The sequence below is a fragment of the Leuciscus leuciscus genome (assembly GCF_965113295.1).
Source record: "Leuciscus leuciscus genome assembly, chromosome: 20".
NCBI classification, from domain to species: Eukaryota; Metazoa; Chordata; class Actinopteri; order Cypriniformes; family Leuciscidae; genus Leuciscus; species Leuciscus leuciscus.
Genome location: NC_138744.1, coordinates 24,388,545 through 24,415,376, shown reverse-complemented (window position 1 = coordinate 24,415,376; position 26,832 = coordinate 24,388,545). Strand labels below are relative to the sequence as shown.

Here is a 26,832-nt window from a genome sequence, read left to right as displayed (position 1 = left end):
CTTCCGTTTCCGTTTCGCCATTGGAAAACGTTCAGCGAACACCGTGGGAGCAGAGAAGTCTAGAAACATTTCAGTTCTTTTTCCTCCCCTTATTTACACAAATATCGGATTATTTTTATTTTAGTGATTTGGTGTGGAGGAGGAAAAGACGAGCATTTTAGATAACGAAGAAACTTGCCAGGTCGCTGTAAAACAGCTGAATAAAGTTAGAGGTAAGTGTTTGTGTTAAGGTTCGGTTCGTTTGCTACCGACACCCTTCTTTAAGACATTACCATGGTAACTAACTTATAACTACCGGCATTTAATTATCGTTGCTACAATTATAGCTGTTACTGTAATATAACGGCGGCAAATTGGTACTTTTTTTGAGTGCTGTCAATAACTGGACAGTATAACGTTAATATTTTTTGCAATGCATTCGGTACTTTGGTAACATTCTGACAGATTTAACGTTAGGTCTTAATGAACTCTTGAGGCCAGTAACACAACACGATTGAACTGAATCTTGCGCAGCAAAACATTGATAATATTTGTTTTAAATATATATACTGATTCTAATAAGTAATGCATTTTCTTTAATGTATCGTCTTCGTTGTTGCTCTAGAATTATGCAAAAGCAAAAATCTGTAATGCGTGCACAAGTTGGAATCACAGATATTTATAAATTGAGACTAAATCAAACACCAAATACAAAACGTTTTTATACAGTTGTTCTGGCCCGTTTATTATAGTGGTTTCAGTCATTTATTGATTTGTGGACTGAAAACACTCAAAGGAGGGACTAATAAGCAGATTGTGATTTGAGACCGTAAATAATTGAGAACCATTATACATATCCGGTTGTTAAGGAAATAAACGATTAGACTTATCTATTAATGTAAAATATAAGCTGTTAAACTGAAAGTGGTCTGTTAAATTAACATTAGTATTACATTTTGTTTGTTTGTCTATTCGATTTTCCTCCAGTATGTCTCTTCCCAAGCGTGAGGTTGATGAGCTGAGGCCATGGGTGGAACGCACAGTAAAGAAGGTCCTTGGTTTTTCTGAACCCACTGTGGTCACAGCAGCGTTACACTGTGTGGGAAAAGGCCTGGACAAGAGAAAAACCACAGGTAAGATGTTTGCCTTATATGTACTGATATAAGTTATGTCTGTACCTGCTGTATCATATTACAATGAAATTACAGTTGTACTGTAGGAGTGAATGCCTGCGGAGATGGAAGAAACAGTCTGTCACGCAAATTGGAAATGTTTCTTCTGTCCTCGAGACAGCTTTTACTTCTGCAGCAAACTAGGGATGGGCATTCGATTACATTTTCTTAGTCGATCGTCGGGAGAATTAACGATCGACTATCGATTAATCATTAATATTTTTATATTGAAATTCATTATTTCTTTAACTTTTTATAAATTAAAAATGCAATGAAAATACAAAAATACAGTTTGTTTGTCCTCGATGAGATCTTTATTACAAGAAGATCAACTTGTGGCAGTGAAACTGGACGTTCGGTAGACTTGAAGATTCCTGCGGTGCTCTAAACCAGCGGAACCTGCAGCTGCGAGCCGGCGTTCTTAAACAGAGACCCATGGCCACTTCATCCGTTTTCTGTGATCGGATAGCTATCCGGTCGTGAAAAGACCAAATCTAAATGCCCTCCGAAACGCATTCGAGACTGATTTAAATCCGATCGCTCAAACCACTTCAGGAGGAGATCTGAGACGCATTCCAGACGAAACTGGACAAGAGTAAATGCATCTGGTTGTTGAAACCACATATGTAAATTTGACTTATCCCAAAAATGATAAGAAATAAACGTGTGAGAGCGTGTTATAGGCTATATGTCATGTTATATCCAGATATGACGACGCTACTTCAACACGCATCACCACAGATGAGCATCTATTCATCAAGCCAACGTGCAAACTATCGCAAATCAAAGTGAAAGTCATTCATCAACACACAATCATCTTCATTAAAAGTAAAGAACCGAAATGATCTTACCAGGGCTGTTGCCGCAATATCTTGTTGCGGTCTTTGATTTAGACATTTTCGCTGATGATCAATAAAATGCAGCTCATATCAGTTGCTTTCGATGACGTGCAACAATTTAAATATGCATATAGCGCGGGAATTCAAGATCGGATTTATATCCGTTTTGCAAAAACACATTTATGTGACCAGTTGTAAATGGAATCGTTTTGATAAATCAGATAGCTATCCGATCTGAGAAAACGCATGAAGTTCCCATAGAACTTCTGCACCAGTCTACTGATTTCTGTTGAGAAAGATAAGCATGATGTTGACATGATCTGGGATCAGACGCGACCGCAACCTGGTGACAGCCAGTCCAGCCGCCGAAAATACCCGCTCTGAGGGGACTGACGTTGCCGGGATGCACAGGTACCTCCGCGCTAAAATTAATTCCATTGCTTCAAGACTCACACTACGCAACGCAACCTGCATTAGTTTAATCGATAACAAATAAACGTGATCGACGAAATTCTTAACGATCAATTATCGATCGTCGATTAATCATGCCCATCCCTACAGCAAACCTAATGCTGGGCGTACACAGTGTGTTTTTGCTGTCGTAGGAGCTCGCAAGTGATTTTTTTTTTTTCTAGGCTGAGAAAGTGCACGTCAATCGTTTATGCTCATATGGTCGCACCTTGTATCGTGTGAGAGGAACTACGAGCTGAACCAAGTACCTTATGAGCTCCTCCCAATAATTTTTAAACAGGTTAAAAAATGTGTGGAGTCTGCCTGAATTTGACCAGTGTACAGGGTCTCCTGGGTTCCCAGATCATATAACCACATCACATAGGCTTCTAGCACACACACACATAAAAACACTCTCTTAGTTGTTTTTGTTGACCTTGCTGTTCTTTGCTATTCACCTAATCATTTGCACAGCATTCTTTTTTTATTTATTTTTCCATCTGAAGCTATAGCAACACCATTGAAAATATTCATGTTTTTAGCACCAAAGCTCAAGCGATTGCCACTGGCTTGCAATGTACAGGTACAGCCGTGCCATATACAAACTGCTTTGACACGATTATCAGGTTAACCTGACTTGTATCATGTGCAAGGGATCACAACAAGCTCCCGAGTGTCTAAACTCTTACTCGCACTGTGTACGCCAGGCTTAAAGGTATAGTGGAGGATTTTCTTTTTTCGGGTGGATCATCAAGACTATTGGTCCTCCTAATTGTCAATCATTCTGGTGATATGTTTACGTAAGGCCGTCGTACGTGCTCGTCCCTAGGTAGTTTTCGCTTTCTGCACATGCGCACTTTCAGGTGTATATGTGTGGTGAGCTACGGTTTCAGCCATTCATTGAAGCTCGCCGTTCTCACCGGGTTTTTTCAAAATGTCTGAGGGTCGCAAGAGAAAGTGTCTACGAATTGTATGACAAGAAGAGAAATGCCTCTGAAGAAAGAAACAAGACCAGAGTGTTTTTGGGAGAGTATTTCACACGCTGGCGTGCGCTAAAAGCAGAGGTTGGGCTTCCCACTGATGCCTCAGTCGCAAAGTTTCTACTCGACAGGTAAAGTTTGGCATGCTATTTGGAGAAATCCATTTAAAATCACTGCTAGTAAAAGTTAATGTAAGCTATTAGCGATGCTAGCCGTCTCTCGTGCACACGTTTAATAGGCGTTCCCTCTCGGGAGCAGGTAGAGTGTTGCGCATGTGCATTTTTTCAAAAAGTGGAGAGGGCGGTTCTTTTCTAAAATTTGGGAAAATCCTCCACTATACCTTTAAGTTCAGCCTCCTTATAGCTACAATGATTTAAAAAATAAGATCTCAATGGTATCTTAAAGGAACACTCCACTGTTTTTTGAAATAGGGCTTATTCACCTTCTTTCCTACATTTAGATAGGTGGGCAAATGCATTTTTGTCTCGGTGCATGCATTGTTTTAGTTTGACAGGGTCGGCGCTAGCTTAGCTTAGCATAATGAATGGAATCCTTTGTTGCCAGCTAGCATGTCCTGAGTAAAAGTGATATAACATTTTTTAAAAACCCTCCTAATTACTTCTTGTGGCCTGCATATTCACAACGAGTACAAATAGCGATGCAGATTAACACTAGGCGATTTCCTATGCAGATATTGACTTGGGACTATATTAGGGGGAAGCACAGGCAAAGCACTGCTACTTGGGAGCAGAGATCTCACGCCCAAGTAGCAGTGCTTCGCCTGTGCTTCCCCCTAATATAGTCCTTAATATATAAGTCAATATCTGCCTAGGAAATCGCCTAGTGTTAATCTGCATCGCTATTTGTACTCGTTGTGAATACGCAGGCCACAAGAAGTAATTAGGTGGGGTTTTTTTATTTTTTATATCACTTTTACTCAGGACATGCTAGCTGGCAACAAAGGATTCCATTCATTATGCTAAGCTAAGCTAGCGCCGACCCTGTCAAACTAAAACAATGCATGCACTGAGACAAAAATGCATTTGCCCACCTATCTAAATGTAGGAAAGAAGGTGAATAAGCCCTATTTCAAAAAACGGTGGAGTGTTCCTTTAACATTTCATTGTGAATATGTAATTGTGCCTGATTGCTTGAAGCTTGCAAATGAGAGTGGTGAGGCTTATTACACACCCAAAAGGGTGGAGTCTAGCAATCCAGAAAGTTCCTTTATATATTCATGTCATGATGATTGATGTTATAGTTGCATGGATAAACACGGGAAATAGATTTGGATAAGAATTCTGCTTAATTTTTGTACATTTTTTATCTTGTAGGTTTGCCATTGAAACATAACATGATCTCACTCAGCTTAAATTTTTTAATTCTCAATAAGCTTAAATTTTTTTTGCAATTTAAATAGACTTATGCACTGACTAATAAAGAGATCCTTAATTTGCCTTTTGACATTTTTTCATTACTTTGCTTTTAAACTTGTACAGATTAGAGAATGTTTTGTTCTGGGTACTAAAAAAGGTTTGGTGAATACTGAATGAGTAATTTGCCCAAAATCAGTATTCAAATCATTAGTAGTTAGTTACAAGTGTATCATAGATTACTTTCATTTGAACTCCTTTTAAATATTAATCAACAGTTTGATTAACAGATATTCTGTAAAATCTAAAATATTAAAGGTCTGTTCACACCAAGGACGATAACTATAAGGATAAAGATATAGTTATAAAAATCATTCTATATCACTACTATAACAGCACAGAGAAACAATATCGTTGGCATTACTTTTTCCAGCTTTTGAACGATTAAAACACTGACAGCCAATCAGAATCCATTCTGCTTAGAATAAACAGAACAATATCATCTGCTAGTTCTTGGTGTGAATGGGCCTTAAGTTGGGGTGTGTGGAAACAAGCTAGTATTTTTTTGTAATAAAGATGTGATTGGAGACAAAACTATCCCATTTAAAATTTTTATAAAGGTAACATGATTGCTGTTAATTTATTGGCTTGACATGTCTTTACCTATCCCATCTAATTTCTTAATGTAACACCGTGTCTACACCAGACGTGAGCGGTGCGATGCGACAAAAGCAAACAGAACCCATTATAATCAGTGAAGCTGTCTACACTGGATGCAGCGCGACACAACACAACACATTCCTGACATTAAACTGATGCCCTGTTCTATTTCTGAAGTACTTCAAGCGCTCACGCTACTTCTTACACAAAGAACAAATGGATTTGTAGCAGTTGCTTTGTCACGTCCAGTGTACTTATGAAGAATTCACTGGTTTATGAAGAATTACTCAATTTTAGAGCGAATTTTTTTATGCAGCTGAACTACTGTGGCAAGGCAGTGATAATTCCATGAGACTCTTCATTAATGAAGATCAATATCTCTCTTCTTTTAGACCAGCTAAGGCCATTTCTTGATGATTCAGCAAGCAGCTTTGTTGAGCGTCTGTTTGAAGCTCTTGAGGAAAGCAAAAACTCCCGTGGCAATAAAGGAGCTGGAGAGAAGAACCGCAAAAGAGAGCTGAAGGTATAGTTTTCTGTGCCTCCAATGTCTGAGCAAGAAGGAACATTTATTAAGGAAATTAAGTCTGTTCTGAATCAATTGAGTCACTGTTTTATGAAACTGACTCTTAATATAAGGTAAAAGTTATGGTTAAGTAAACTTTCTCTGACTATGTCTTGTCTTTTACATCTGTTTTATTTTTCCTCTCTGTCCTTTGTTTAGGAAGTGTTTGGAGATGAGGTGGAAGGAGTGAAGGATGGACACAGTGTGGATACAGGGGTAAAGAAGAAGAGAGTACCTCGCTTTGAGGAGGTGGACGAACCAGCTGTTTTACCTGGACCCCCTACAGAGAGTCCTGGCATGCTTACAAAGATGCAGGTAACACACACCATCAGTAAAAGAAGACAATAGACAGAGGTCTTTGATCGTGCACACACAGGATCACTTCAATAAAATGTTGAGAATTTAAAGGTACAATATGTACGAATTTTGTAATAAAATATCCAGAAATCACTTGCACAGTGTGATATATTTCCTGCAGTTGTGTACTTACAATATCCCAAAAGTTCCCAAAGATTTTTAATTTCAGAGAAATTCCAATTTTAAATAATTGGCCGTCCCGGAAAATCTGTTCACTTGTCGCCTGTCACTGACGTAATATCCGCGTTATCCCTGGTTTCCGCTCAAGTACTGCCATAATAACCATGACGACAGACGTGGACAACTGTGCATAATGAGTGTAGTGCGTAACCTCTGGCTGCACGCTGTTGTTGTTTCGTTCAAACATCATGGACCATGGCAAGCAGACTTTGGGAAAAAAGGAGAACTAAAACGAGGATCAATATCAGCGACTAACTTGGACTTGACAGCGCTTCATGAGTCACGACTTCACAGAGACGCAGCTCTTGTATGTACTTTATTAGACAGGTGAGCAAATGTACATAAAACTAATCAATGTTTTATAGCTCAACATGATGAAATGTTAGAATATGATCAGTGTGTTATTCTAATGTTGATCTAGCTCACTGCTAGTCTCATACAGACAAACTAACACATAGAATAACATTATAACTTTAACACACTCAAATGCAGTTTAGTGTGATAGTGTAGAGCAAGTGAAACAGCGCTGCGTTACCTCACAAGCTTCATTCGTCTAATACACGTCTAATACACTGACCTGTGTGAGCACTAATACAGCACTTGCGTTTGGTAGAATGAAATCTCCATTCCTTTATATCCGTGGGACTCGCGTGTGGCGCTGATATCAGGATAAAAACATCAGTGTATTCACTCATCCATAAACATTATTAGATCCATCGGCTTGACGACAAGTTCCATAATTCCGCAGGAAATTTTGCGTCATCAACTTACGCCTTTGTTATTGTAAGAGGTTAGCGACCCCTAGCGGCGAAAAAAATTACATATTGTACCTTTAATGAAAGGAGTAACCGGATGAAGTGTGATCACTACAATATTTAGAACATTTAATGGCTTGTAAGTACTTGGGTAAAACAGATATTACTTAGTGCTGCACAAGTATGAAAGTTCACAGCTTTTTTTTATAGAGGACACTACATAATTGCTCATAATTGAATAGTTTTTGATGGACTGCCTGAGTCATGCGTAAATATTAACTGTGATGCTCTATTTTCAGATAAAGCAAATGATGGAAGCAGCCACACGGCAGATTGAGGAGAGAAAGAAACAGCTAAGTATTGTGGCTCCTGTGCCCTCTACACAGGTAATAAACAATACCAAACACTAATAAATGTGTACAGTAACAAAGCGCTTATAAATCTTTTGCAAACTATTAGTTCACAGTTAATTCATAGTTTATACTTTAAAGGTACACTATGTAAGTTTTTGGGGATCAAAATATCCAAGAACCACTAGAACAATGTTATATATTTTGTTGATTTGTGTACTTATATTATCCCAAATTCTAAGAATGTTTAAATCCAGAGAAATAAGCAGTTTTAACCAGGACACGGACCATCTTACCCGCGTTTCCCTACATTTATTTTGTAGAAACCATTGAAACACCAAAGATGCTTTAATATATTATGTGTTTTATTAGACAGGTGAGCAACTATGTATACATTCATCGACAGAAACCTAATCATTGTTATACAGCTCAACACAGTTAGTCTTTTTGTTTAAATCTCGTTTTCTTGATTTACCGCGAGTACCATGTTTTACCATACCTAATATCGATCTAGCTTACTGCAGTGTCTCATATAGTAGCCGCCAAGCGAATGCACTGAGTAGCATAACAACAACTTTCAACACACTCAAATGTATCTAATATGATAAAACGGCGCTGCGTTAGCCCAGATACGCATGATCGAAGAAGCGGAAGCGTCTGCGGTGTAATAAAAGCTCCACTGCTCTCGAGCCGAGTGTCATGCTTTTCTCTCATTAGCAATTGCTCCAGCGGCCTCATTTCGCTCCAATGGCTTTCGTAAAGTTAATAAATCTTTAATACATTACCGGTCATCCATGAATTTGATTTCTGCCCGAGTGCTGTCATATTCTCCACCGGCTGTAGAGGCTCCCATGATTCCACGAAATCAAGGCGCCGTCATCAAGCCTTTGTTTTGAATAAACAACCTCTAGTGGTGAAAAATTACCTACTGTGCCTTTAATACATAAATAGGCTATATACAAATAGAGAGTTCTTCATTCATCGTCACTTTAATTATTAAATTATTATTGTTTAATTAGCTCATATTTCAAGTTAGATAATGGTGTATCAACAAATGATTAACCATACAAGTGATGTACAGTATTTTAAACCAGTAGTAAAGGAGCTGGTAATGTTTATTAGGAGTAAAAACTCCTCACTTTAGATTAGGTCATGGAAAATACAAAATTGCTATTAAATTAGAACTGTTTTTCTGTGTCTTTATCGTTATAGATGTGGTGTGCACTCTGTTATTCTTTTGTCTAATATTTAAGCATTTTTCCATAATCGGGTATCATTTTTGCAATATCGGATTCACCGATTCGATAAATGTCGCCATCTTGTTGTCTGTGCTTGTCATTAGTCTCGTAAAGTTGCATTCATAGTCCCGTTCACTCACTGGGTTGAGGCTCAGGAATGCTCCAGCTTAGCCACCATATGTAACTTTTAACAAGATCCACTCTTTTAAAACGCCCTAGATTAGAGGTCGACCGATAGTGGATTTTACCGATAACAATAACCAGGTTGGACCGCACTGGACAATAACCGATAGTTTTCAAAATGGATACTGAATGAAAACAAACAAAACACTCCAAGCAAACTAGTGCTGAACTTTATTACAACAAAAAAACAGTGAAAAACTGACACAATCAATGAACTTACAATGTGTATTAGCCTATTAATATATTAACAATGTAAAGACCACAATTTATAAAATATGAATTTACCAATAGTTTGCAAATTATTTAGAAGTACTTAATTACTCTATACTTATAAAGTGTTACTGACTTTTTGTGAAGGGGTATAAATATAATAACTATGTTCCAATGAGTGTGTGTTCCTTTTGTTTAATTTTAGTGATTTTAACTTCTGCTTTAAAAATAAGCAATCAGAAATTATACATTTTTAATAATAACTTTTTTTTTCATTCTGCTAATCAATTTATTGAAGACAATTGACACATTAATCAATAATCAAAACAATCAAGTGTAGCCCTAAACTCCAATGTTTATAATAAATGTCATGTTATTACTGGTACAGAGTAGCAATGTTGTTAACTCTTATGTTATTTTTTTGTCCCTAATTGTCTGTCATTCTTTGTCATCTAAGCTTTAAAAATGGATACCAAATTTTGTTCTTTCTCCTATAGCCCAGAATGGTTCAATCTCAGACGGACCCTAGTGCTACACGTTCCAACCTCCCAACGGGGGGTGCCACCCAGTCCATTGCTCCCTCTCAGGCTGCTAACTTCATGAATGACGCTATAGAGAAAGCCCGCAAGGCAGCTGAGCTGCAGGCCAAGATCCAATCCACACTGGCCCTGAAACCAGGGATTCTGGGTGCTTTGGGCAACACAGGGCCACATAACCTGGTAGCCCTGGCCAACCTGCACGCCATGGGCATTGCACCACCGTGAGTGTGGTAAACATGTAGAAATGACTGTCTTTTTTGTACGTACATAAAGAATATTGGGAACAGGCTTCATGTTTCCTAGAATTTTTTTTATTAAATTGCAATGTGAAATGTATTCACTTAAAAGTTTTCTATTTGCTTATAGTAAAGTGGAGCCTCGTGAGATTACAAAGCCAACTCCCCTCATTTTGGATGAGCTCGGACGAACTGTTGATGCCAGTGGGAAAGAAGTTGAGCTCACACATCGTATGCCCACTCTAAAAGGTAACACACACTGCTACAGAAATATGAATCTCTCACATTTTGTTGTTTTGAAATATTTTTCCTAATGTTCTGTTTTATTTTTTTCCCTCTGTCTCTAGCAAACATCAGAGCGGTGAAGAGGGAACAGTTTCGGCAGCAGTTAAAGGAAAAACCCAGCGATGACCTGGAATCCACGTCTTACTTCGACTCACGTGTGGCCCTTACTCCTGCACAGAGAGCCAAGAAAGGCTTTAGGTTCCATGAACAGGGGCGCTTTGAGAAGATCGCCCAGCGCATTCGCACCAAGGTGGGCAACAGCATCCCTCTTTATTTTTGACCAAAAAAAAAATCATAGATTAAAAATTTGACTTTGCTCAATAATAGCTGAGAAATAATATTATGTCCTGTCCTCAGGCTCAGCTGGAGAAGCTACAGATGGAGATTGCTCAGGCTGCCAAGAAGACAGGCATACAGGCCTCCACTAAACTTGCTCTTATTGCCCCCAAGAAAGAGATGGGAGAGGGGGAGATTCCTCGTATAGAGTGGTGGGACTCCTACATCTTGCCTTCCCACATAGAATTGTAAGAGTCAATAGCTTTCAAATCTGCTACAGACAATTATGAAATATACAAGACAGGTTCAGGATAAAAAAAATTGTGCCGTTCCAAAGTCGTATTGACATTGTGAAGAATTAAGGCTGTCTTTTCCATATAATCTGGCAGTCATGCAGTTCCTTTTGATAATTGATAACATAATTGAGTGAAAGTTCTGTTCTTTTTCTCAGATCTGCTTGTACAAATTTAGATGATGTGGAACTGCACGGAGTTACCAACCTACTTGAACACCCTATTCAGATGGCCCCTCCAGGTATCCATGCATGCATTAAACATCAAAACCTTCTGCAGACAGAAACTGGTTGAATTTCAAAAGAGCCATTGATCCAAATATTTGGTCTAACCTTTTATGTTTCTATTTCTGTCTTTGTCTTTTTGCTTCTCTTTCTCAGTGGATACCGATAAGCCAGTGACTCTGGGTGTGTATTTGACTAAGAAAGAACAAAAGAAGTTGAGGAGACAAACACGTAGAGAAGGCCAGAAAGAGGTGCAGGAAAAGGTCCGATTGGGTCTTATGCCTCCACCGGAACCCAAAGGTACATCACCAGTCAGGTTTAAATGTTTAATATGTCAAACAACCAGCCAAAGGTTTGGGCACACCTACTCATTCTTAATTACTAGTATTTTTCAATTAAAGGTGAAACGCAGTAAAAGACAGCAGCCCCTCACGGACGACTGCTGTCACATAATAAACCATAAAAACCACAACATAAGTCCAGGCCTGTCCTCTCTCGCTCTTCACTGTCGTTGCTCCTCCTTTATGCCTCCGCAAGAGATACGAGACCGGTGCGTCTCGCAGGTGTCGCTCATTAATCAAGCCCCCGGCCTTGCGCCGCTCTCTCACGGCCCTCGGTCTCGTCCTGCTCCCCACAAAAGGTTTTTCACATCATAATTTATGAACACTTGCAGGCCTGATAGCGCTCCGGCGCCACGCCGGATTTCCGGCTTACAGACGTGTCTGCAAAAAAAAAAATAATAATTCAGGTTCGCGTGATCTGACAATTCCCAAGATCTGAGAGGCGCTTTCACTAAACCACACCAGTAAGCCTACTTCAGCCAATCGGTAATAGGGTAGGGGCTGGTCTTGGGTTTTGGCCAATCAGATTGATTCAGCAGTCACTCCACGTGCGAATTTGTTTTGTGTTTCCCATACACTACGGATGTGTTTCCCACACACTACGAATGTGTTTCCCACACACTACGAATGTGTTTCCCACACACTACGAATGTGTTTCCCACACACTACGAATGTGTTTCCCACACACTACGAATGTGTTTCCCACACACTACGAATGTGTTTCCCACACACTACGAATGTGTTTCCCACACACTACGAATGTGTTTCCCACACACTACGAATGTGTTTCCCACACTGGCAGCGCAAAACGTAGCCAAAGTCATGGAGTGCAACTTTATGAAGCCAGGGGAAGACACCAAACTTTTCGATAAAGGCATAACGAATAAATTAGACTATCTAACAGAAATTAGCGGAGTATAAACTCTTACGCATCTGTCTGTCTCGAGGCAGCATGCGGGCTATCTTATTACACACGGCATCTCGCCAGAATTTAAAAGAAATCTGTCCGACAAGCTTAAGAATAACATGTTTTCACTTACATTGATGAGGCCACGGACAAAAGCATGGATACGATTTAAGGGTGGAACGGTAGGCTACATGTATTCGTATTGAAACGGTAGGGGCGTCACGGTTCGGTGCATGAATATACACGGAGAATACACGGTATAAAAATAAATAAAACTCGCGTCCAATTTAATTAATGTAATGCGGAACTACTGTTAGATACGTGGGTTCTTTAGGGACACCTAATCTGTAGCCCCGCCTTAGCTCTGAAGCAGGCTGCGATGTAAAGATTGCAATGCTGGAATATGTTGTGTGTGTGAGTGAGAGGCGCGGGCGCGATCGAACAGTGGAAACATAAAAACATACTCCATCATTTTGTTCACACATGACATCATTCAAACTGCAAAGTGTTTAGCCTACTTATATTTTTGTACACACTTGCAATATAAAACAACATTGTGCTTTTGTCAAACTGTAAACTCTTGTCAAACTGTAACCTACAACTGTCACCCAACCAAAATCTCTCTCACTCTCACTCTCACTCTCACACACACACACACACACACACACACACACACACACACACAGTTTAAAAGCAGAAAATATTTATCCAACCCCATTTAAAAACAATCTGTCGGTGCCATCTTTTGGAAATGTATCATATTGCATTGGTTTTCATTTCTTGTCCTCAAACAGAGCACTAATCTGTTTATTTTTAAGTTACATTGATTAAATAGAAAATCAAATTAGTTTCTAATGGTAGTATTATTTTATACAGAAATAAATTATTTATAATTAAGATGAGGTTAAAGTTCATTAACGTTTTAAGGAAACAAATATATTGATTTGAAATATAGCAAATTTTTAAAAATGTATTCAGGTACTATTACCAAACATATCTCAAGGTCTTTTTGTCTTTTTATTAATTTAATTAATAAACTAATTATATAAAACTATTGTCAGTGCACTACAAATAAACTGGTTCTATGCCTTTACTTTATTAATAAAACTTATTTAAAAAATACAAGGCTTAAGACATTTATTTTCCTTTGGTGGAACAGCCTGAGACATGCAAAAAAAAAAAAAAATTGCCTTCTGCATTTTTGTTTTGCTTTTCCCTCCATTGTACCGAACTCGTACCGAACCGTGATGTCTGAACCGAGGTATGAACCGAACCGTGACTTCTGTGTACTGTTCCACCCCAAATAAGATTCTAAATGTACTGGTACGATTTTATGACGAGGATGCAGGCAGTGTGAAAACACAGCACCTTGCCAAGGAACTATTTATCAAAATGTTCTCCCAGGGGAGCACACCCCTGGATCCCGCTTGACAATTATGTTGATCAGGGCATATATCTTGGCTTAGGGGCCCGCTTACCTCCCAGGGAAAAAAGTTGAGGCTCAGGATTTTTTTCTACTATCACCCCTGCACTTGGGTTTATATTCAGGGTTTGTACAGTCATCAATTTTTTTTGGAAAAGTCATGCAATTTTAAAATGCCAATTTCCAGGCTTTGAAAAGTTTTGGAGTAATATGTTTTTGAAAAGTCATGGAGATTTGTTTCACAAAAATCTGTATAATAGAATAGCCTAGAAGTTTAATTATGGCCTGAATGTCGGCGCGGGTTTTGCGCATAGATTTGCTCAGTCCCACGTTACGCTCTTATAATGCGAAAAAATTCACTATAACTTGTTGGTTAGATCAATAAATGAATCCACACTTTCAGAATATCTTGTCAAATCAGTAATTTAAAACAGCGTCAGTGATTCAGCAGTACCACATCGTCTCTCTCTCTATCGGATGCAAAAATGGCTTCACATTTTAGCACATTGTGTCAGCACTAAATGCACGCTGCGATTTTAGTTTCATTTTCATTTCTTTTTAAGTCTTTCCAATTTAAACATTCAAGCGATTTTACACCATTATGTACTCGCGCACTCTCCGAGAGACGGTTTTCAGTGCACTCTCAGCCAAAGCGCATACACTCAAAGCGGCCTCGCAAACAACTCGAGTTCTGTCAAATTGAGTTCTTTTTCGTGACTTCTTGCGCTTAAATGGCCAAATACTTTGTCTTGGGGAGTATCCCCATACACCACGTTGGTTATGTCTTAAGTAAACATAAAACAGTTGAGAATCAGTATATTTGATCAGTACATTCGCCCCACATACATACATGACCGCAGCCTAATACCCTATTCATCATTAAAATGAAAACATCCCTCCTATCAGAGTCAACTAAGGGAATTCCCCCCATGTTTGTGACTCTATGTTCCCTGCATCTGGCACAGTCCTTGTACTTATTATTAAAACAAATAGTATTAATAGTCATTCATTTTAGTTAAGATATACTATGATACATTTTAACATGGATTTGTATTCTTATGCAAGTCATGAATTTATTGGTAAAAATGTGTATGAATCCTGTAAATTTTAGCTTCTACAAAGTAGCCACTAGATTACAGCTCTGTACTCTGTTCTTTTCTCTGTGTATGCAATCTTCATGTGTCTATGTTTGTGTGCAGTGCGGATCTCTAATCTGATGAGGGTTTTGGGGACGGAAGCTGTGCAGGACCCCACTAAAGTGGAGGCTCATGTTAGAGCACAAATGGCCAAGAGGCAGAAGTGAGTGGTTTCACAAGCACAAAGGATTGTTATCAAAGCCAATAGTACCGTATTTTCCAGAAAAGAAGCCCCACCTGGTCAAAATGACACATTTACCAGGGCTCCAGACTAACTTTTCCACTGGTTGCACTGGTGCTACCAACTTTCTCAGTTGGTCGCACCAGCATATGATTTGGTTGCACTTTTTTTTTTTCTTTTTTTTTTTGCTACATGCCATGGGATTAATCAATGCTGATGAATAGTGATCTTAATCTACCCTAGTTTTGCACTGATGTAAAAAGACTGACAGTGACACAAGACCTCATGTTAGCGTTAGTTAGAAAAATGTTTTAATCTTTTAACTAAAAAAAAAAAACCTATTAAAAAAACATGTAGCCTATGTTCTTTAATGTTTGATTATAATTTTACTGTCTTCACATAGGGATTGGAATTGATAAGATTTTATCAATATCAATGCCACTGACGATTCTGCTTATCGATCTGATTCTTTAAAGATTCTCTTATCGATTCTTGACAGCACTGTGTGGAAAAATGTAGTCATATGCTTTTCAAAAAACAAGTGGTTTTATTTATTTTAAAGCTTAAAACTGTATTTATGTAATTTATGTATAGAACCTTATTGTAAAGTGTTACTGATTAGTTATACACCGATTCAGACGTCTCCTGAGTTCACTGTTGGAAAGATCAGTTGTTTTAACCATTCATTAAAATGAATCGGTTCAAAGGAGTCATTAGTTCGCGAATTGGACGTGTCATGCGTAGGGCTGGGTATCGTTAAAAAAATTTCGATACCGATACCTTGATTTCGATACCGGTTCCTGAACGATACTTTTTTCGATACCAATTTTATGAAATCCATTTTAACAAGATTACATAACACATTACCTCAGAAAAAGTTTGGTTTTATTTTTTCAGTTTGACTCATGCTCCTTAGTCAGTCCAGAAAGGAACAAAAAAAAGCACAAAGGAACAAAATATTTTTTATTTTGCTCATGCTCACCAAACCTGAATTTGTTTGATAAAAAATACAGTAAAACTTGTAATATTGTGGAATAGTATTACAATTTAAAATAGTATTTGAATATATTTCAAAATATAATTTATTCCTGTGTTGTCAAAGCTGAATTTTCAAAATCATTACTTCAGTGTCACATGATCCTTCAGAAATATGAAAACATATTGATACATTTTTTCATGATTCTTTGATGAATAAAAAAATTCAAAAGAACAGCATTTATTTGAAACAGAAATCTTTAGTAACATTACACGTTTTAAGGTCATTTTTGATAACTTTAATGCATCCTTACTGAAAAAAAATTCTGACCAACACATTTTTGAACGGCAGTGTACATTCAGTAGGTCATTATTGCAATATAAACACTGTCAGAGTGATCAACAGGTATCTCTTCAGTTACCAGTCGAAGACGGAGCAACTTTCTGCTCTTATGTTTACTCCGTGCACTGCCAAGGGCTTCATCATATCTGTCGCGGTACCGTCTTTGCAGCAATTATTTTACCGCAAATACTGCATCGCACGCTTGGCATCGAGAATGGAGAAATGTAGCCACACTTTTGATCGGCTTTTCCACATCTTTAAGGTATTGTGAGTGTGTGTGCTCGCGTCTCATATGAGAATGTGTGCGTGGACAGTTTTTGTGCGCGCGCGCGCGTGTCTCATGAGTATGTGCGCAGAGTTCCGCGCGTCTCGTGTGTGTAGAGTTTGCGTGTATGTGCGTGAGCGACTTTAGGCGTGTCGTTGTGCATTTCATATGTATTTGTTTGAGCACTGACGTTGACGAGTTAACCCCTTAGGTATCGAAATCTGGTACCGAAAAACAAGTCCTTTTTCGATACTCGATAGTATCGAGGCAATTCGGTCGGTACCTAAAAAGTATCGAACTCGGTACCCAGCCCTAGTCATGCGCGTTGTGAGATTATCCCAGCAGTTAGGACATGGACATCCCCGATTTCTGTCAACACAGAAAACATTTCATCACTAGATAGTTTTTTTCGTTTAAAGCAACAACATGGAACTTTTCCTCTGCGGTCGCCCTACAGGTTGGAAGCGGAATTGCCCATTACCGCTGTCGTAAAATGATTTACGGTTACTGTATATGAAGCATGCAGGTTTTTTTCATATGGGCAATGATAATATTAATCTTCCCCCTTTCATAATTTATACATGTTTATTAGACTAAACATTTTAACTCAAACATTTGCGATTTGCATGTCGATTGCAATGCTCAAATCTGAACGAGAATGATAGCGATAGCATCCTAACCATCTAAAACTACCATGTTAGTGTTTACTAGCTACCAGATTGATAATTCGCTCATCTACTAGCTGATTCATGAAGATAAATAAATGGAGGACCAGATAGTTTCCGTAACGTAGCCAGGCAGACAACAGATTAGAAAAACTATAGATAGTATGCAAGCAATTTACAGTTACTTACTAGTTCAACAGCATGACGGCCAAGTCAGCATCGGTCTGGTAACTCTCCTCCTCCATAAGCTCACGCCAGCGAGCAAACGCTCGACCAATATTGATCCTCGTCCTGCCTTTCAGTTTATCACTCTCCCTTTTCCTCTTCCGACTCTACTCCGACAAAACCTTTGGCTTCTTACGTTTCGCTGCTGCTTCAGCCATGACGAAAACAGACGTACGAAAACAAACGCGCTGGTTGGCCACATTTGAGGAAGTGGTGGGCGAAGTGACGTATGCCGTAAAGCAGTCGAATTTTGTAGTTCTTTTTGTGCTCTGGTTACTACCCGCACCCCGAAGTTACATAGTGCCAGTAAAAGCGATACAGACCCCGTCAGGCTCTGGCAGACGTCTCATTCAACCTATTGTAAGTCGATGTACTATCACAAGGGTCTTGGAAATATATTATGAAGGTTGAAAAGTTACATGTTGTTACTTTAATTAAAGTGTTGTTTTATGTCAGCTGAATGTCCGGAACGCTTTTCAGAGAAGATAAGGAAACTTATTTAGCACAATTCACACCCAGCGGTAATTCTGGGAAAAAAAAAATCTCCAAATGCTCCACATGAAACTTTGGTCTTCCGACCTTTTACCACCGTGTCGATTTATTTTGATTAATATGTGCGAGGGAGAGAGAGCAAGACATCGCTTAGTTTGGAGACGGTGAAGTCTTGTTTACACTTTCGCCTGGCTCCGAAGAGAGAGAGAGCGCGCGCGCGTCCGGCTCTCTCTCTCTCTCTGCTCGTTCTTTCAGTTATAAACATGTCCTGTCACAAGTGCAGCAGTTCATCTACATTACTCACCGATCAAATAAGACTTTGGCGGGACAAAAATTCACTATGCCGGGCGCTAAAACAAGTTCAATGCAGAAAAATTCATGCGTGAATTTTACTGAGTAGTAGGCTACATGACCATGCACTCGCACAAATGCGACCACATACAATTTTAACTCGCACATTTGGTCGCAGTCTGGAACCCTGTTTACAATCATTATAAACATGTATTTTAGTTCCCCTCACTCCACAACAGATCCTTTAAATTGAAGCGTATTCAGAACAGGAAAGAAAGTATACAACAAACAAATTAAATCTGCTATACAAACAAACTTGAGCATTTCTCTCACCCAGCATGAATCCAAATGTGTGCGCATTTTGCATGCTTGGCTTTGGAAAATAAGTTCTAAAATGTTTTAGATTATTTAAAAAATGAATTTCTTTACTTTTTTTACTTTTATTACTTTTGTTCTTTCATGTTTGATTTGCATAGAGTGAAGTTTTATTGTGTATGTTCAGGGCCCATGAGGAAGCAAATGCAGCACGCAAACTCACGACAGAACAAAGGAAAGAGAAGAAGGTGAAGAAACTTAAGGAGGATTTGAGTCATGGGGTTCACATTGCTGTTTACAGGTACAAAACGACTAATCAGCTAAAATCTTGCATTCAGATTTCATATTTGTCCTGTAACACGCACTGATTAAAACGTAGATTAAACAGTTTGATTTCAGGGTCTTGTCAGCTTGCAGGGTTCTGCTTTAGAGAACAAAATCTCCCACAGTGTTTCCAATACCCAGTGTTCTACAGCCGCATTGCATCCTGCTAATCCACAGCTTCACAAAGCTGCATTCTGAATTGAATGTGAATAGAGAAGCCCACAATTTAGAATAATAGTAGTCATAAAAAAAAAAAATGATACAACTGTATGAGAATTAGTCAATGGCCAAAAATATTAAACTATCAAAAAACTATTTTGTAATTTAGCTTATTCAAATTAGCCACTAGATTTCAACTGGATATTCCTACTCTTGGTATTCTCGTCTCAACCAACTTTGTGTGATGTACACTGGATAGTAGTTAAGGAGGACACTAGTTGGTTAGTTTTACTTTACTGTCCAGTTATTAAATATGGTGCTACCTGACTTAGGCCTATTATATCACAGTCCAAATTTGTTTTGTTGCGTCACAATCAATACAGATTTTTTCTGTTTGCTCTCATGATTTCAGCTTTGTCAACTTTTAATTGCATTGTTCTTGCTGCTTGCACACAACAACATACATATAGCATGGCCAGTTGATATCCTGTTGTTTACTCAAGTGGTTTATCTGCTTTGCCTGCAGAATCCGAAATCTGTATAACCCAGCCAAGAAGTTTAAGGTGGAGGCCAATGCAAACCAACTGTACCTTACTGGCACTGTAGTACTGCACAGAGACCTCAACATCGTAGTAGTGGAGGGAGGTTGGTGAATGTGATATGGGAATCTCTATAGATGATTAACTTCACAGATGTTTTTTAATGATTTTTTTTCAGGATCATTATTTATCTTTAATTGACTCCTTCCTCCCTGTAGGACCCAAGTCACAGAAGAAGTTTAAACGACTGATGTTGAGTAGGATTAAATGGGATGAGCCGAATTCCAAGAGAGATGGTAAGGGTAAATAATAGTGATGAAGGCTAAACATTAATGATCAGTCTTTTATGAGCTGTGATTTGGAGCTGACCTTTCATGCTTTTTCTTTTTTTTTAGAACCTCAAGATTCAGATGATGAGGGTTCCAGGAAGAATAATAAATGCACCTTGGTTTGGGAGGTAAATGCATACCCGTTTTATATGTAATTAAATGGAACATTTACAGAAAATTATGCATTACATTCGTTACTCACCATTTGTAATAGAAATAATCTATTTTTGCTGTTTCAATCAAGCCAAATCACCTTTATTTGTATTACGCTTCATACAATATAGATTGTTTCAAAGCAGCTTTACAGCAATAAATGGAAAAATAATGATCAATAATGTTATTGAACATTTAATGTTTTTTTACTGCGGTTGACATTGTGATATGAAGTAATTCAAAGTAAATATGTTTTACTTTCCTTTTTCTTATTAATCCTTTGTGTTCTTAATTATATACATTTTATTCCTCAGGGTACAGCCAAGGAACGTAGCTACGGGGAGGTTAAGTTTAAGCAGTGTCCAACGGAAAACATGGCTAGGGAACATTTTAAGAAGCATGGCACCGAACACTACTGGGACTTGGCTCTGAGTCAGAGTGTTCTGGAGACAACTGACGACTGAGATATAGACTGAACTCTGAAGAACAACAACAGAGGACAGTGGCATGTGGACCTTACATAATTTTTTATTTTATTTTTTTGAGAAGAGAGAGAGGTGAAATAGACTGGCAGAGATAAAGATGTATATGTAAATATAGTTTGAGTGTGTAAGAGGATGATTGTCTTTTGCATACCTGCAATATTAAATAGGTGTGAAACAATGCAAGGCTTAAGAAATGAGCTAGGATGTTAACCCTTATGTGTACTGCTGCAGAACTTCACAGTGGTGGCAGCTTAAACAAGGGTGGACACTGGTTTTGTATCTCTTGTAACAGTTTTATAGTGTAGGCTGTGCAGTCTTTGATCTCATGTGTGATTTCTACCTTGGATCCATCTGGTTTGAGTGCTGTATCATGTGCTCTCACCATTTTGATGCAGTCTTTTCAGTAAGTAAGCCTCACTCCTGAAAAAAGTTAATTGTTACTGTGTAGTTTGTTACTGATTGGACAGACATTTTGAGAGCAGATACAAGAGTATTGGTTTCACTGTAACACAAAAGTGTTGATTTTAGTGTGGCTGAAGAATGGCAAATGTCCAATAGAAAGTGACAGAACACATCACTGCTTACGTTCATGGCACATTTATTTTTCATACTCCTATCTTGATTTCTTGATTTCAAGAAATCAAATGCAAAAAGTGCAACCAACCAAATGCTGATCATTAAAGCTCGGGCAAAAAAAGAAAAAGAAAGTTCTTGTTTGTTTTTTTGTTGAGAAAGTTTTACTTAATTTTAAGACATAATTTCAACTAATTTAAAAGACATTGACTTTATTAAAGAATACCACCGTGGCTATTTCTAGTGCCAAAACTTGATCTCCAGTTGCTGGACTAGATAAATGCTTCTGATGTCCTCCCAAAGATGCAGTGGTGGTACAACAGTATTTGGACCAGGCATTCTTTCTTCACCAAGACTGTGTTCCACTTGGAGATTTAATGGTATAATGCTTATAGCTACCTTAACCCTCCTGTTACCCTCAAATCTACCAACATTTCTTACCCCCTGGGGTCAATTTTACCCCAGCAATTTAAACCCCCAGAATGTGATTTTTTATTTGTATTTTTTCAAAGGTTTAAGTCAGGTACTTTGTTTCTTTGTTGACTACTTAAATAGCCCTTTAAATTAAACACCACCAACCCCCTAACCCCACTTCCACCCCTTATACATCCAGAAAACCTATTGCACGACTATGGACAAATTAGCAAATCACTATAAAATGTCACTGATTGGACATAAAATTCATACATTTTTGGGTGTTTTAATAGCTTTGTTATATTATACAATTTATTTTATCAAGGATAGGTTTGTGGTCAATTTGACACTCCCATTGATGGTCTCAGGATGCCTCACTGTTGGCACGACACAGGACTCATGGTAGCGTTCACCTTTTCTTCTCTGGACAATCGATTTTCCAGATGTTCCAAACAGAAGGATGCTTCATCAGATACAATAACTTTGCACCAGTCTTCTGCTGTCCAATTTTTGTACTTCCTGCAGAATTTCAGTCAATCTTTGATGTTTTTATTGGAGAGAAGTGGCTTCTTTGCTGCACTTCTTGACACCAGGGCATTGTCCAAAAAGCTTGGCCTCGCTGTGTGTGCAGATGCTCTCACACCCTCCTGCTGCCAATATTGAGCAGTTCTGCACTGGTGGTGACACAATTCCCTAGCTGATTACTCAGGAGAAGTTCCTGGCACTTGCGGGACACTCTGGGACGTCCTAAACCTTCTTCACTGCAGCCGAACCTCTATTCTTGTAGCTCTTGATGATCTGGTAAATGGTTCTTTCCTTACATTTGAGGCCATTTTGATGCAAAGATGATGGCAGCACATCTTTGGAGGAAACATTTCTAACAGAAGAACACAATGATTGGAAGCACTTCTTCCTTCCTTTTATAGTAATCATATGCTGATGATATGATTAGTAAGATGATGTTAGCTGGTCATTTGGTGCCAAGGACAAAAACAGTGAAATTTGGGGTTTTGTGATAAAGCTTTTTGCAAATATGTAAAATGTCTCTGATCACTCTGCACAATAATCTATAAAAATGTGAATCAACAAATTTTCAAATTTGGCCACCACTGTACCCTGTCATTCAAGTGGGACCATAATAACCTAAAGGTAATTTATCTGCTATACAACATGAGGTTCTCCACTATCAAAGTTCTTGCAAGAATTATGTTTTCCCTTCCCTGGAAATATATAATTGGCACTGGAAATATCTAATTTATTGTGAGAATTATGATTCCCCCCTCCACTATATCGTGTGAAATATCAGTGGTTCTCGCAATACTTCAGTTAGGCCTATATCGGAATGTTAGGCTTGGGCCCTAAAGCAGAGGGAAGTTTTTTTGAAGATCATAAAATCTCAAATTATAATGACCTCAATATCATCCAAAACAAATGTGTGATTTGTGTCAAATCACCAGTGTGTGAACAACAAAAAAATTGATATTTCTTATGTTTTATACAGCAAAATGAGCCTGGGGTCAAATTGACCCAAAGAACACTGATGCTACAAAATGTGAACAGAACATTGAAAACATATGTTCATTTTATGTTTACCCAGTTGTCCCCATTAAATTAGGAAAAGTCTTTAATTTTTTTATTATGTATTTAGAGATGTTAAACACTGAATGGGGTCAAATAGACCCCAAAGATAATAGGAGGGTTAAGATCACTTTTTGTTTTACACAGCCACAGTTAATTGTATTATCATTATTATTTTATCATTGTATTATTATTCCCCAACAGACCAAGCATTCCTAGCGTACAACAAATTCATAAGGAAAATTTGTAAAAAAAAAAAAAAAAACCTTAGGGCTTTTCTATTAAAACCAATTATATTTTCCACCAGTAGTGGGCTCTTGCTCAATGAAAGCAAATATGTACATCAGAGTCCACAAAGTTAAGAAGTGAAGTTAGTGCGGGAAGACCATACATTTTTTAAGTGGAACACAGCCAAAGTCCAAAACCTGAAATGCGTATGTCACAAGGAAACATCCAAATTGTGTACTGTTGTGACTAATCCAGGGCCACAATAGGAAAATAATCTTTTCGCATTCAATTCAGAAAGCAGCTTTGTGGAGCTGTGATTAGCAGGATGCAGCGCGGCTGTAGAACACTGGTGTTGAAAACACTGGGAGATTTTGCTCTCTAAAGCAGAACCTTGCAAGCTGACAAGACCCTGAAATCAAACTGTTTAATCTACGATTTATTCAGTGTTTGTTACAGCACAAATATAACGTTTGAATGCAAGATTTTAGGTGATTTGTCATGTTTTGTACCTGTAAACAGCAATGTGTGAACCCCATGACTCAAATACTCCTTAAAAAAACAACTGGTTCAAGAGAGCCTGATTCTAGTAATGCAACTGCAGCCATAGCAGTACACGTTAAGATCAGTCCATTTTAAGATCAGAATTGTTAAAATTATGAGACCGTGTATGTTTTCACAACAGACATGATATTTGTTTTGAAAGCTCTTTAGTGGATGGGTGGAATGCAGCTGTTGGTTTGTTCAAGTGTTCATCTACATCCAGGCAAGACATCCTGGAATTCTTCATAGCCTGTTCAGAATATGGCAAAAACAAATAATAATTTATTTTTTAAATAATTTTTTTTAAATGTAATAATAATTAAAAAAGTTTACCTACCTAGTATTTGTGTATTGCACAAGTATTTAGTATTGCCACCCCAATAGAAAAAAAAACCCGTTGACGTCACAATCGTGTTGCATTGTGGTATATGGAGCTTCCTGAAGTGTACGTATGAAGTAGACTAATCGAGGTCAAAATCGAGGGAGCGAGGGTCTGTCCATATAAACTTCCCACGTCCAAAATGGCGGCAGGGATTCCCCTGAGGGGAAGTGCTTAGGGAAATTCGCAAGTGCATGTATAAAAGTGGACTGGAACGCAGCCCTGGTTTCAGAGACAGCTCTAAGGATAAGGCCTTAGTTTAATTAGGACAATTAAGTTGCTTGTCAGTAATTATGCCTGTCTCATACTTGACCCAGGGACCTAGACGACCACAACCCAAGCCTTTACCCATTTGAGTAAATAACAGATGTTGTGATGTAGTCTTTCGGACATCTTTTCAACAAGTTTTCAAGACAGAAACACATTGGGACCAGGCTTGTCATTACTGGTAATGCCACCATGGCTTTCGTTGCAGTAGCAGTTGTAGCCGCTAGTTTTACATTGGTGGAAGCGCAGAAATGTTTAGATACATGAAACTATCCAAAGAACAATCTACCAATTGTCATCCCTTTCTCCCCCAATGAGGAGCTGGCCCCAAAAGAATCATCCCTATAGACATAAATAATAAGACCTGAAGCAGATAGTTGGCTCTGTGTTTCTTAGTATGTGAGAGAGATCTTGACTGCTAAGCAAAGATTTATTAAACCACTCACACTGACCATTGGTGTGTGTCTTTTGGACCCAGTAATGATCACATAACTACTGGTTTAAAGCACTTCCTGAATTCTTGCACTGACTAGTGAATTTGTGCAAATTGTGCAGATACCCCAAACACATATACTCTCATGGACTAGCACTCCAGCACACAGTGTCCCAGAGACTCTGCCATGCTGGGAATGGTCAAACATGGTGAAGTCTGTTGCTGGGATTTGGTTGGGTTGCAAAGCCAGAATATGCATAGGTCACTATGTCACTAAAGTCACTATGAAATCAAAATGGACTTTTTTGTTTGTTTGTAGAAATATTGCAGTATTAATTATAAATTGTTTATCAATGCAATTAAATTCATGTGCCCTTATAATCTTTAATAAAAGTAACTTCCTCTCCCTCTTGCAACAACATCTCTTCTCTGATGACGTGTTTACTGGCGCAGGAGCGGGACAACCTGTCACTCACAAGAGATCACGGCAAGAGCAAATGACAATGAGCTATAATCAAGCCAATGTTGATGCTTTAATGCTAATTGCATTGAGTTCACGTTACAAAGTGATGTTGATGACACTGTTTTATTATCTGTGTTGAATGACTTGGACAGTCCTGGTCTTCATCAACAGGGTGTGACTAAATTGATAGAGTGGTGTGTGAATTATGCTCTTGTCATTAATACGAGTAAAACCAAGGAGATTATATTTGGGTCTACATCTGATACTCATATAATGCCTGTTTTTATTCATAATGAAAAAAAAAATCAGAGTGGTTAAAACATACAAATATTTAGGAGTGATGATATGTTATCCTGGAAAGATCATATGATACTCTCTATAAGAACAAAGCAGAGAATTTACTTTCTTCGTCATCTTAGGTCATTTGGAGTAAGAAAACAGATTCTTCTGCTGTTATTAAGGTCTGTGATAATGAGTATACTGCAATATTGCAACTCTATTTGGTATAAGAGTTGGTCTGTTATGCTAAAAACAAAGTGGTTTAATCAATTAAAAATCTGTTCAAAGATTGTAGGTCAGCCTCTTGAGAAGCTTTATGATTCAGCTTATTATAACAATTTGATAAGGCTGGCTAATATGGTTTCTAACCCTATTCCTGCATAATGAGTTCAAATTACTACCATCAAAGCGGAGGTTCCAAGATTCAACAAGGTGAGGCTGAAACTCTTGTCTTTTGTGCATCAGGCTATCTTAGCGTTGAACAAAACACAATCAGAAATCAAGAGTATTGTGAAGGTGTTGTATAAGTGTAATATTGAATGTATAATTAAGTGAATGTCGATGTTTAATGTATGTTGGTAGTTGTAAACATAGACACTGTTATGCAAGAGTAAAGTATTAAGTATGTTGGTTCAATATCACTTTTGCACCTGCAAAAAATGTTGAAACAATATTTAAAAAAAATTATAATAAAAAAGCTCTCAAAACTCTGATTTTGATTCTACATCACTGCTGTTGAAACATTGAAATTAACAAAAAGAATCATTGGTAATATTGTTGAATCAATGTTACAATGTAATGTTGATTCTAAATCACTTTTGTACAAACATTGAAAATACATCTGAAATGTTAATCAAAATTAAACAGTGTTGCCATCTGAAACAGCAATATTAGGCTACACTTCAATGGTACATCAACAAATTCCTGACCACTTAAAAGTAAAAAAAAACAAAACAAAAAAAACTTTTTAAATGAAAAATGACACCTTT

General features: G+C 38.1%; 1 protein-coding gene and 1 long non-coding RNA gene across 2 annotated transcripts; one reads left to right on the top strand and one right to left on the bottom strand.

Moving 5' to 3' along the window:
- On the top strand, positions 1-21,946 carry prpf3 (PRP3 pre-mRNA processing factor 3 homolog (yeast)). The gene is made up of 17 exons (XM_082150311.1): positions 1-212; positions 967-1,112; positions 5,846-5,976; positions 6,175-6,330; positions 7,607-7,693; positions 9,786-10,048; positions 10,194-10,312; positions 10,411-10,598; positions 10,706-10,872; positions 11,076-11,158; positions 11,298-11,441; positions 15,012-15,111; positions 18,888-19,001; positions 19,710-19,828; positions 19,941-20,018; positions 20,118-20,179; positions 20,519-21,946. Exons 2-17 carry the CDS (start codon positions 968-970, stop codon positions 20,666-20,668), a joined length of 2,106 nt encoding a protein of 701 aa, XP_082006437.1. The 5' UTR covers positions 1-212; position 967; the 3' UTR covers positions 20,669-21,946.
- Positions 20,725-26,491, bottom strand: LOC309484306. Its single transcript, XR_014200841.1, has 2 exons — positions 24,360-26,491; positions 20,725-24,272 (listed from the first exon to the last, which is right to left on the bottom strand). It is a non-coding gene; the product is annotated as an uncharacterized lncRNA (long non-coding RNA).
- Positions 26,492-26,832: the final 341 nt, after the last annotated feature.

Excerpts from the sequence above, each read along its gene's own strand:
- prpf3 (XM_082150311.1), top strand. The coding sequence starts at position 968 with ATGTCTCTTCCCAAGCGTGAGGTTGATGAGCTGAGGCCATGGGTGGAA. Across the intron at positions 10,049-10,193 it reads GCCATGGGCATTGCACCACC|TAAAGTGGAGCCTCGTGAGA; the intron begins GTGAGTGTGGTA and ends ATTTGCTTATAG. Across the intron at positions 20,019-20,117 it reads GCCGAATTCCAAGAGAGATG|AACCTCAAGATTCAGATGAT; the intron begins GTAAGGGTAAAT and ends CTTTTTTTTTAG.